The sequence below is a fragment of the Hirundo rustica genome, chromosome 4, assembly GCF_015227805.2.
Source record: "Hirundo rustica isolate bHirRus1 chromosome 4, bHirRus1.pri.v3, whole genome shotgun sequence".
Taxonomy (NCBI): Eukaryota; Metazoa; Chordata; class Aves; order Passeriformes; family Hirundinidae; genus Hirundo; species Hirundo rustica.
The window spans coordinates 58,876,361-58,889,077 of NC_053453.1; the positions used below are offsets into that span (position 1 = coordinate 58,876,361).

At 44.1% G+C, this 12,717-nt stretch overlaps 1 protein-coding gene across 1 annotated transcript in view; it reads right to left on the bottom strand.

The window, feature by feature from the left end:
* TMTC1 (transmembrane O-mannosyltransferase targeting cadherins 1) overlaps positions 1 to 12,717 on the bottom strand; it is a 134,459-nt gene that overhangs the window by 35,870 nt on the left and 85,872 nt on the right. The window contains exons 10-11 of the mRNA XM_040061107.1: positions 11,252 to 11,416; positions 2,959 to 3,072 (exon numbers count right to left, since the gene is read on the bottom strand). Coding sequence (XP_039917041.1) covers positions 2,959 to 3,072; positions 11,252 to 11,416 — 279 coding nt within the window. The remainder of the gene's footprint in view (positions 1 to 2,958; positions 3,073 to 11,251; positions 11,417 to 12,717) is intronic.

Consider the following 12,717-nt stretch of genomic DNA (forward strand, 5'->3'; position numbering starts at 1 on the left):
ATAGTGGATGAGCCATCACCCACTGAGGCACTGCAGTTCTCCTTTTCCTATCTCCCAGGAGCTCCCAGGCAGCAAGCCGTGTCCTTATCGACTCCATTTCCTTATTAATTCCCTATTGATCTGCTCACTGAGCACTAGGCAGAAATAATATTTTTATCTTCTGTACTCTTGGCTGTGCTGCCACTGGATTGTGAAGCCTCCTGAGTCGCTTGGGTTTTCTGTAACCTGGGGAGGATGGATCCACCCACACTCACTGGGAGAGTAGGCACTCAGTGAGGGTACCTGTGGGAAATCATGAAAGCTTGTTGCGCGAATACCTCAGCGGCTGGTCTGCCTACTCCCTGATGTGGAAATTTACAGAGTGGTAATTCATCTTTCCAAGTCAAGCAAGAGGCCAAAAATACCATGAACCATCAAAATCTGCTCAGGATATTACAGCTACTACTTCCTTCTTTCTAATTGTGGAGATTGGTCTACACTCAGAGCAGTCTGTAAGGAGGTGGTGTCTGTGAGGATGGGTAAACAGCTCAGACACAACAGCTGTTTTCTGTGATACCTGTGTATGGTCTGCCACTGTATCCACCTGAGGCTGCCTGTCCCACACCCAGCAGCTTCTCCACTGCTTCAACACAGCCATCAAAATAGGCCAGCAGAGGCTGCTGGGCCCCCACACAACCCCAGGCTCTGCAGAAAGGGTCTGTCTGTCTGAGGGGAAAATACAGATATTACAGAATGTAATTCTCAACAGAAGAACATAGTGCACTTTTTACTTACACTGTTCTATTGCTTATTACACAGACCCCAAATAATTTCCCTGTGACAGAGGCAGGAAGAAGGAGTAAATATAAGGAAAACGTAAGTGCAGAGATAAAATGTGACAAGAACAAGTAGTGCAGCTTCCCAGTGAAGCGAACTTCCAACTCCCGGCCTGCACTTTTGGGTCAAAAAGAGAATGTGCAAGGTGAGTTTCACTTTTCCAAACTGCCAGCTAATGCTGAGGTTACCGAAGCAAGTCAAGTGCTAGCACCTAGAGAAGAGCACGGTTGGTTCTGTGGGACTCAAAGCCCCAACAAGGCTTCAGACGCTCTCTAAACAACACCATCAGCATAAACAGTGCTATGTAATACAGTTGAGAAAATGTTTGCAATCAGTTCTCAAAACAGACTCTTTCATAATTGAAATACTGCAGAGCAGAAAACAGCATTATAATTACAATAAATGGGTGCTGCTGAGTTAGAGAAGATCTTTTGTCTGCAAATCCCATTTACACAAACAGAGGCAATGCTGGTATCAGCAACTACATTACTCTGTGCACTCCACCGCGGGGCTTGGATAATTTTTGTCAGTCCTTCTTCTTTTTAACTTGCAATGGGCTTTTCTGGTAAATTGGAAAAGGTTAAGAGAGTAGATACAGGAACAACTGTAGGACTGCAAAACCTTGTGATGCTGAAAAAACCAGCACCTAGCAAGCAGCAGGTTAAGGGAGGAGTTGATCACTCTGTGGAAAACAGACTTTTGATAATGGGATCTTCAGTGTGGCATTGAAAGGTGTAAACAAATTCAATGACTGGAAGCCGGCATTAAATAAATCAGTCTAAAAATACGGGAGGACATTTTCAACAGCCAATGTAATTAACCTTCAGTACAGTTTACTGGTGGTTGTGCTGGATTTTCCATTGCTGGAAACTTAAAAAAAATAGGTTTTTCTAAATGACTTCTGAAATGCCCAGAGTGGCAAAACAGAACAGGATGTTGCTCAATAAAGCTAAAAATCACCTTCACCCATGTTCAGTCCCTCCTCAGTGACAATGAACTCCTGTCTCACAGGTCAGTCTGGGTGGGTTAGGAGCCCTAGGAGAGCTTTTATCAGAACCCTGTCAGCTGGCCAAAAGACAAAACATACATGTAATTTCTGGAGTTTCCTGTCACATCACATGTCAGGCAATAACATTTCTTCCACCTCCTGGTATGCCCTATGGAGCTGAGCTCTGCCCTTGCTGTCCATCAGAGCCACTCTTCACCTTGTCTGTCCTTCCCAAGCACGCTTCTATTCCTGAAAACTCTATCTGCACACTCTGTGCTTGCTTTCCCTGGCCACCATGCCATCCCCCCAGCCCTTCTCCTTGCATTCATTCCCCAGAGGGGTTTGTGGTTTCTCCCAAGGACCAGAGGGGAGAGGTTTGGGGAACTGAGGTGACCTGCTTAGTGTACTGAGCACTGCCTGGGGAGCCGCTGAGCTGCATGAACAGCACTGGCAGGAGCAGTAAGTGGAAAGAAACTGCTCACAGGGAGCAATCCTATCTGTGTTTGAAGGTAGGGTCCTTCACAGATACCACAGGACATATCCCATATCATAGCCCAGCCCTGGGCCCTGATTTACCATTCATTCTTAAAGCAAGGCAATTCATCCTGCTGCTTCAGCTTCCCCTGTACAGAACCTCAGCAATGATATTTACCCTGTTACTGCCAAGGAGCATTTTCAGGATCAATTAGTTTAGTGTTCATGCAAAGCTCTGTGGACAGAAACCTCAATACAAGTAGTAAGCACCATTATTGTTACTGCACTTCAGATGGCTACCGCACTGACATTTTCCAGGCATGCACCATTAACAATTTACAAAGATAAATGGCCCAGGAACCTGAAAATGCATTTAGGACAACTACCTCCTGCTTACCAGCATACATTCAGCTGCGTAAATGACACCTCATCGCTCAACGTGTAGCTATGGTAACATTTCGATCTCATATACTGAAGTGTACACACACACGTGGAGCTGGAGGGAAGCCAGCCTACCTCATTTCATGACACACAAACACCCAGGCAGGGAACTTTCCCAGGCCCCCAAAGCCAAGCTGCTCCCAAGGAGCCGTGGACGAGGAGCAGCCAACTTGCCCCACGCCTGTCAGGAAGGAGATGGGTTAACAGCAGGAACCCCACCAGTCCCCCGAGGGACTTACTTGAGAGCAGTTTTGTAGTGGTAGATGGCTTCAATGTTACGGCCCTGGTCTTTCAAAAAATTGGCATAGTTGTAGTGCACCTTGGCGTTGTGGGGCAGGGTCCTCACTCCTGAGCTGTGAAGAGGAACAGAAGCAGGACACCATTAGCAGCCATGTTACCCCACCTTCCCCCAGGTCCACCTTCTTCTCGCAGTCCCTCCCTTCTCCTGAAAAGCTTGCTCGTAATCCGAGCACCTCGTCACCTCCTGTGCATTTGTGCCAACACAGCTCATGTTATAACCCTGAGCCTGTCCCATGTGCCAAGTGCCCCGGGCAGACATAAATGTGTGGCAGCAATTCAGCTCATCCTGGTCGCTGTCACCGCAGGCACCTCCAGCGGCAACACTGCAACACTCCCTGTGGCCAGACACAGCTGTATTTTAAAATCTGAATTACTAAATAAAAAGACCAAAACCTAAATGGCTAGTATGTAGAGGGAAAGCATGTAGTACTTCCTAAAAACAGGGTGCCTGCTTAAACCTGAGAGTCATGAAGCATCTTAGGAAAATCTTGATTTAAACCTAGCACTGCAGATACCAGAAAGAGGGTATCTATCAGCCACTAGATGGAATGCATAGCATACTCCAAGTACCAGCATACGTGCACTGCTTTAAGGCTGAGCAGAGTATGGCCAGGAGGTGAGGGCTAATGGGACTCTCATCCTTAGGTGGCAAAATAACACTCTGGCATTATAATACATGACTGAGGATATCTGCCTGCACAGCCACCCCATCCCTCCCCTTTGTCTCCCCTGCCATGAGTAGTAGACTGAACTCAACATTTGGAATTAATAATGAGGGCACAAAGACAAAAGTAAGCATATGCTTACTCGCTTAATTGAGAGCACAGAAAGCAAGGTACACCTTGCACAGCCAGAGGAAATGCCATTTCAAGGTTAAACAGAGAAAGAAATCACAGGAGCACGTACACCACGGAAACATTTCCCCTGCAAGAATCCAGAGAAGTCAGTACCCCGTTTAATGGGGGAATCCTTTCCAGCACATAAATAGGGGCTCTCTGAAGTAACAGGAAATAAGGATGGATGAATCTGTTCATGTAAAAGCAGACAAAGTGCTCTTTCTTTCTCACAAGCAGATTCCTGCCAGCTACTCTCTTTTCTATCCCCAGCACCTCCAACCCTGCTACCACAGGTAGGAAAAGCAATTAGAAGATTCCCAAGTCTTGTTTGCTTTGGCTTGTCTGTCTCTCCTGTTTAACTTTGGTTAGCATGGAAGTTAATCATAACGAGACAGGGTCACAGGCAGCCCCTGCTGTGGGGTGCACACCCTCTTGCATGGGAAGAATGCAGCTAGAGCTGCAGAAACCCTTTGAGGGGGATTTCATTGCAGAACAGCACTGAGGAATTGCAGCAGCAAATATGGTACTCTTTCGGTTATCTGCAGCCAGTGGTATCCAGCATCACTAACACCTACTTGTGAGAGCCTCCAAAGCTTCGCCCACAGCTGCCTCGCAGAGTTCAGCTCAACACAGCCACGGTTTGCCTACTAAAATTAAAAGTACACCTTGCATTTGGTTTCCTAATCATCAGGTATTTCCAAATTACTTACTGGGAGCACTACAGGAATAAGACATTTTGTGACTAATCGCTGAATTAAATCAGTTAATTGATGCTATTCTTAAGAGAATGATTTTCTATATTAGTTTTCACAAAGATATACTGCACCAGCAGCAAGTAATGTGTGACTGCTATGGCTGTGTTAATTTCCATTGGCCTTGGGAGCTATTAACTACACACTTACAACCTCTGGGCATTACTGGAATATTAATTCTTATACAGAGAGGGTTTCATTACATCAGCATCAGTGTTACAGGCAGAGACATGGCACTCGAAACGGCTGCTCTCTTAGAGCTGTGTGCAAGGAGTTGCTCTGCTGCAGCCTCTGCTGAAACAGAGCAGACTGAGCTAACAGTGAGGAGGACATTACATATGCACGAGCACTTCAGTTCTAATGAGATACAGTTTTAACAGCAAGACGCATATGTTTAAATATTTTAATTCTGGACTGTTTTCCTTTAAGTAGAATTTATCACTAATTCTGCTGGTCCCATTTATTAAAACACTAATAAAACTTCTTGCATCTGTGTGATTCTGCTGGTGGCAGGGGTGACACAGGAAAGGCAGAAATGGGTTTGGGCTCTTAAGACGCTCTCTTCTGCATTACACTGCTCACATTGACCTATTTATTCTCCTCAAATGGGCGGGGAGGGGGAATGTTTCATTTTGCAAATGCACATAGCAATGATTGAGGCTGCTTGGAGCCTCTGTGCTGGGGGAGGGAGCAAACACAGCACTGGATATAGAGGGGAATTTTGGGGAGAGTTAGGCAAACACTCCTGCTAAGTGATTCCTGACCAGTCAAGAATGCTGTTTGCTCGTTGACAGAGGAAACAATGATGTCCACAGTGAAAGCCAAGCAGGAAAGGGTGGAGTATAAATAACAAACCAGAACACAATGTTTTTCCATTTATGCTTCCCACAAGCTCATAGTCACTCACAATTTCAATATAATTTTCCAATGTACTTTTCCAACCTCTCCTATTTCCCTGTTCCCCAGCCTGTCACACACATGCCCTTCTGAAAACCTACGGCACTGTTCTGGCTCCAGCCAGAAACGAGACCATTGACTTTGGACGTCACTTCTCCAGAGGATTTCCTTCCCTTCAGATTTCTACGACAGCAGTAAGTGACACAAATAAACAATAGGCAAACCTTTTTACGTAAGACTTCCTCCCCAAGGAAGAAGAAAAATCTATTAGCCATAAATAAGAGAAATAAAATACCACTGGTATTTTCCAACCTCAAATACCAGCATCATCCAAATTCCACTTCAGCTGGGGAAAAAAAAAAAAAGCCCTGTGATCCCCTCTCTTGTTTTCATAAGTGCGTGTTCTGTTCTCCAAAGTGACTGGGTGCAGGGCTGGGCTTCATTGATTTTCTGTGATATCCATATGAGAAGTGCTCAGTTTAGAAGAATATGAGACCACTCCTGCCTCAGCAGGAACCCTGGGAAATGGATAGTGTCTCCTCTGCTTTGGGAACGGCTGTCATCAACAAAGGTTCTCTACAGCAAATTATTCTCTGGATGACACAAGCAACCACCTTCCTTGGCTTCCTACTCTTGTACCGATTTCACAGATATCTGTGTTGGGCCATATTAAACTGTCCTGTAGAAGATGCCCAAAATGCAACAGGTCTTGCTCTCCTCAGCTGAGTCAGCTTTCAAAATTAATAAAATAACACAGCAGTAAATGCCACTTTTGGGGCTGGAGCAGTTTTTGCAAATTCCTGAAGTCAGCAGACCTGGCTTGTGAAGGAGAGTTGCTGACTAAGAAAGCATTTTAGTACAGTTCCTTTGCTGGTTACAACTGGGTTTCCAGGCGCTGTCACAAACATGGGCAGTGCGTGCGGACACTTTCCAGGAGCCACAGGAAACATGGCAGCTTGACAAGCCTTGGAAAGGTCAGCACAGCGGATGCAGAGGTCAGCCCACGGCTCTCCCCTCCCTCTCTCCCTGGCTTTGGACAACGCTGACCACAGTTTGAGTCTGACCTTCTGGCCTGTGCACTCACTCCAGAGGGTAGTTCCTTAAAAAATTAATGAGTAAGTCATCCCTGATCGCCTGCCAACACAGTAAGACAAACTGCTTGGGGCTTCCAGAGACGTCCTGGAATAATACGCCTCAAATATCTCTCTATATATTTGGCCACATCTTATAATTGTGGTTTATTTGCTTCTCATTTAGTCCTTGCACACATGCTTGTGCATCTAGGTGGAGATGCATCATTTCCTCAGACAGCAGCATCCTCGCCCACACTGCTGCTTTCAGCCAGGACCTGGCAGGATTTCTGCATCCAGAAAACTTGGTCCCTGGGCTAAAGACTGGGTGGTCACAGTGGCCCAGAGATGGCAACAGTGTCACAAAATGTCAAAATGGGTTAAGTTTTGAAAAAAGGGACAGAATGGAGTACGAGCACAAAACTAGGAACGCACTGAGTACACAAACGTCTCCTGGACCAGCACAGTAGAAGTGTATTTAACAGAACAGGCCTCAGCCAAGGAAATCAAGGCAGATCAATCCTGCACAAACAAGCAAATGGAGGAACAAAAAGTAGAGGTGAAAGGAAAAAAAACTAAGAGAAGGGAAGTAGTAATTAATTAAAGCAGCAACTGGAGAAAGGAGAATGATGAACTAGGATTGTGAGTAAAGATTCTCCCAGCACACACTTCTTAAAAAAAATCAACACATACAGAGAATACCAAGTAGGTTGATTTATGTCTCCTTTCCACACCTACAGATTTGCTCTGTATCCTCCTGTCCTGTCCATTATTGTTTCACATACCTCCATCCACTTCTCCCACCTCCCCTCATCAGCCTCCTCCCTGTGCCCCAAAGAGGAGATCTCTCACTCCTGGGATGACATTATTTTCTTGCTACACTACTCCTCTTTTGCATTTCCTTCCCATCAACAAGAAGGGTCCTACCACATTACAGACTTGTGAAAGATGTGTAACACCTATCAAAGAAGATCTTAAAAGGACAGCAAAAGGACAATAAGGGTAAACTGCACAGTGAAGACAGCTATGAGAAATGAAAACCGTTCTTTTAAAAGGAACGGCTACAGAAGGAAAAAGGAAAAGAGCATAAACGTCAGCCAGTTAAACATAAACCGTAATTAGGCAGACCAAAAGAGATTTAAAGAAAAACTTGCTAAAGCTATCAAAGCTAATAATGGAATACATCAGATAGAGGAAACCTGCCAAAGATCCCCTAAGGCAAACAGATGATGGAAGTCTAGAAGTAGTGCTTGAAGAAGAAAAGACCACAGCAGAAAAGCTAAATGGATTCTCTGCACCAGAGCTCACTACAGGGAAACTGAAGGAGGTGCCACATAGGAGCCCTTCCTCACAGGGCAAGACCGGAGCACTGTCTCTAACTGAAGTGGCAGTAAAAAAGGCTTTAAAACAATCAACACCCAGAACAGTTATGAATCCATTGGGCCTGGTAGAATGCATCCAAAGGAAATCAAACACGCAGCTATTAGCTGCGGTAGGTAGCCTATAATTTAAATTAGACTGGCACTAGGGGAATGGAAGCTGATGAACGTGACTTCATTTGGCTCCGGGGAAGGGATCTTGAGGGGGAAACAGACCAGAAAGTCTGATTTTCACTTCAGGTAATTTAGGGAAACCATAATAAATCCTAATTCGAGCACACTTCTGAATAACTACAGTCCAACAAAGAATTAGCCTTGCATATTGCAGAAAGAAGTTACTTGGGAAGCTCTGTTGGTGTTTTATAAACTCAACAGGTACATACATGTTATTGGAACTATGGAAAGCCTTTATAAATATCCAAACATAGCCCAGTCAATCAAAATCACATTCACCAATGTTGAGCACTTAAATGCTCAAAGGGTTTATTTTTTATAAAATCCCTCACTAAAGACAATTTCTTCAAGGCATCATGGAGTAAGAGGGGAAAATCCTCTCATGAATCAATACTTAGTTGAAAGACAGCAATCAAAGAGCATGAATATGTGAACAGTTTTTACAGCTGGAGAAGAGTACAAGCCGGGTTCCCAGGAGACATGCAATGGCACCTGAGCTACTTCAGGTGTTCACAAAGGATCTTGAAAAGGGAGCAAATAGGGAGGGGACATGTTTGCTGATGACACTAATGTGAATCACCCTGCAAGAATTTACTATACTTTGTTGCAAAAGGATCTCACAGTATTGAAGACTGGGAAAAAAGATGGGGGAAGAAACGCAGTGTTGGTACAGACACAAGCATCAGAGAGTGTGTACACATGCACTCTAAATCTGCAAACAGACTGATGTCTAAAAACCTGGTATTTCCAGTCACAGTAGGTTGTCTTGGAATTTGCATTGAGAGTGCTGTGAAATTATCACTCACTGCTTAGGAGAGGTCATCAAAGGCAAGCAGAAGATTAGGAACTTGGAAGAGAAGAGAACAAAACCCAGAAGGCAGTCCTATGTTATTGTGCTGTGCATACCTCTGGAAAGGTGATTCTGGCCTTTCTCAAAAGGATTAGAGTATGAAAGTATCCAGAGAAGAATGACAAGAGGAATCAGAAATGCAGAACAGCTTCCATGTGAGGGAAGTACAAAAACAGCTGACACCAGCATGAGAAGGAGAGAGCCTTAGGTGAAGACATGAAGGGGTTCAAGGCATGGAAGTGCCTTTATCCTAAGTGACAAGGGGTGGTACTCACAATTCATTCAGCACACCAGAACTAGGGGACACTATACCATATAATCAGGCAGAAGGCTCAAAGCACACAGAGGGAAATCTAAGTGTGCACACTCTGTAATTTAATGATGGAGCCCAGAGCACAGGATGCTATAGAAGCCAAAACTATAAATAGATTTGAAAAAGCAGTCAGAGACATTATGGAAGAAAAGTCCATCAGTGGCTGTTAAAAGCAAAAATAGCAAGTAACTCCTGACTCAGGAAGTCTTTAAACTGCAGATTACTGCAAGCTGGGAAAGAACTAGAGAGAAGCATTATTGTTGCTGGCCCTGTTCTTACAGTGCTTTTTTTCAGCAGCTGCTGCTGCTGATTGCTCTCAGGGGCAGGCCACAATACGAGTGACCTAGCAGGAATTTAAGAGTTCTGCCATCCCCTCAGAAGCCTGGGGCAGACCTCTCTCTCCTGGGACTGTCCCCAGAACGCCTGAGCTGAAGATGTAAACAGCTCAACCTAAAGCGCTGAGCCCTGAGTACTGCCCTGGGCTACCCCAAGTCCCTCCCTGGAGGTAAAGGTCTATTAGTTCCAGCTCAGAGCTGCACTGCAGCAGTGGCACAGCCTCGGAACTGGAGCTGGCAGTAAATGGTAACCCTGCTTTGAATGGAGCCTGGAAGGACAGAACTCCATTTGTATACAACTAAGCAGACATAACCTTATCCCTCTCTTCTGCCACAGACCCCACAGCACTCCATATTGTCCCTAGAATGCCCCTTAGTAGAAAGAGATGTCCTCCTGTCATCTGCTACAGTTTGACTTCATTGTTCTTAAACATGGGTGACCACAGCTGTGCACAACACAACACAACACAACACAACACAACACCATATGACGCCTGCAAGTTTGCAAATGGAATTGTCATATTCCCACCTCCCCTTCAGTAAGAGAGTGGATCTTGGAAATCTGCCTACTTTCCTCCAAGTGGCCAGGTTTGGACTGGAGGTGTGTCCCATGTGCTGTGTGAGTCCAGAGCAGTCACCATGGCTGCTGTTGCTTGAACAGCAAACAGTGTTTGAGGGAGACAGGCAGGGAACTGAGACTGGCTCAGTGGGTCATTGTGCAGTGTTAATAGTGCCAAGGTTGTGGGTTTGATCCTATCCCTGTATGGGCCATTCACTTAAGAGCAGGTGATCCTTGATGGGTCCCTTCCAAGGCAGAATATTCCATGAATTATGCACAGGGAAGAAACCCCAGTTCCAGATTTTTATAAAAAACAGCCCCACTAAGAAAACTCCAACCACTTCAGTAGTGTTTCCTAAAGATCAAAGGGTACACGTAAAAAACAATTTCATACTTTTAGTGCTGCATAAATTAAACTTTGCTCTGGCCTGTAAGTTAGGAAATAAAGCTCAACCCATGTGCAGATCACCTGTGTTTCTGCAATTACTTCACAATTAGACAACTGCTGAAAGCAGCTGGAGGCAAATGCAATACATTTTCTAGCAAAACACAAAATGAAACAGTCTGTTTCAATGCAAGAAAATACATAAATGAGGTTGTTAACAGAGCTGTTTGGCAAAGAGTAATCAAATAAAATGAAATATGGTACATTAAGTTTGGCACTTCGTGGCATTTTATTTTTGTCATTAGAACATTGCTAAAGAAATTTCAATATATTCAGTAGCGTTACTATGGCATTCTGGAGTGTTGCAAAAAACTTTTGCTATGTCTTTAGAAATGAAAGCATTATACTATCATTAAATCTACAGGACCAAAGTTATTTAAAAACAGCATGTCTTAAAAATGTGATTGTCAGAACCAAAGTTTGTCCATCAGCATATAAACTGCTGACACCAGTTTTCGTACAGTTATCAGACAACAGAAAGAAAGTGTTATTTTATGATAATAAAAATGTTGATTAGATCAATGCATCAATAGCACAACTTTTTCTAAAGAAAACTACTCCACATAACAAACTTACTTTAAACAATATAAAAATGCGAGTGTTCTCCTGTGGTCACTCCTACCTGAAGAGCGATTCTCGTGACAGCCAGATTTCATTCTGTTTCACAGTCTTCCAAGAGAAGAGCAGCAGCAGCAAAGCAAAGAGGGTGGGAACAGTAATTCTCCATTTATTTAGCCACATAGACAGCTTTTTCAGACCATGGACAAAAAGAATGCAGTACCCCATACTGAAAAAAAGAAAAAGGAAAGGCAAAATGTAGCAAAAGTTACATTTCAAGCATCTGGTTTATATGCAAGACCATCCAGTATTGCATTTATTATACAATTACAGGGGGTTTTGGGCTAATGATATTTTCTGGGCTACAAAATTTCAACTCAACAGCGATTTTCCTCAAGTCACTACACAATTTCCAAATTAATCTAAATGATAGACCTGGATGCCAAAAGTATAGTCGCATACATAATACCACCCAGCATAATGGTAGCTTACACCAGCCACAGAAGGCAGCTGCTTTTCTGAACAGCAAACTAAGAAAGCATCACGTAATAACAGTAATACTGAGCACTACTGGAGCAGTGTGGAAATGACAGGCATTTTAACAGAGGGAAGTCTCTAAACAATCCCAGTGGTGGCTGCTATTAATTCCAGTTTACAGAGTGCAAAGCTGAGCCAGGAGAGTGAGTGCTGTAATCAATGCTGCCGCAGGAGCAGGTGACAGAGACCACCAAAAGGCAGAAGGGCCTGTCTGGTCTTGCACTGCTACATCAATGTCAGCCTGTTCCTTCTAGTGCCCAGCCCAGAAGAGCTGGGATGAGCTGGCAGATCTGCCTTGCTGCGCTTCCATGAACTGATACACAGTCATCTCCAGCCCCTGGCACTTCCATGGCTCTCCATGAATAACTACTGTGGCATTTTCACAAGCCAAATCTGGACTGAAGCCTTACTCCTGAATAAATTTAAATCAATTCAGTAATTATTTACCTTAATTCAAGGGTTATGTTAATTCCTCCAATGATGTCCCTGTGAGTTGGAAATTCAGTGCTTTTGGTTGCTGTATTTTGTAATTGTTAATTCTACTTGTAATTTTTTACCAGGAACTTAAATTTCTGTTGCTCAACAAATTTTATTAGCTTATCTAGAACTCTTTAGGTTACTTAGCACCTGATTTAGTGCTAGACTTAAAACCTATCTTAGTCCAGGCAGCTCTCCCTGGTGAAATAAGGGAGCAGAAGGATCTCAAATAACACTTGTGGATGATCAATAAACAGGGACAAAAGCACAGCCCTTCCCAAACACTGGCACACCTTGAACCCCAGCTGAATCCACATTTAAAAGCAGGCAGGCTGGAGGCAGAGAGATCATTGCACCTGCCCACATTCTGGCCAGAGGTTTACAGCCTTTCCTGGCCTGTACAGAGACGTTTGAGCAACTTCCCAATGAGAACGCTACAAGGTAGAAAAACCAAGAATAAAATACTCCTGTCAGGAGCGACCTTGCAGGCAAGCACGCAATATGGTGAAAGTCAAT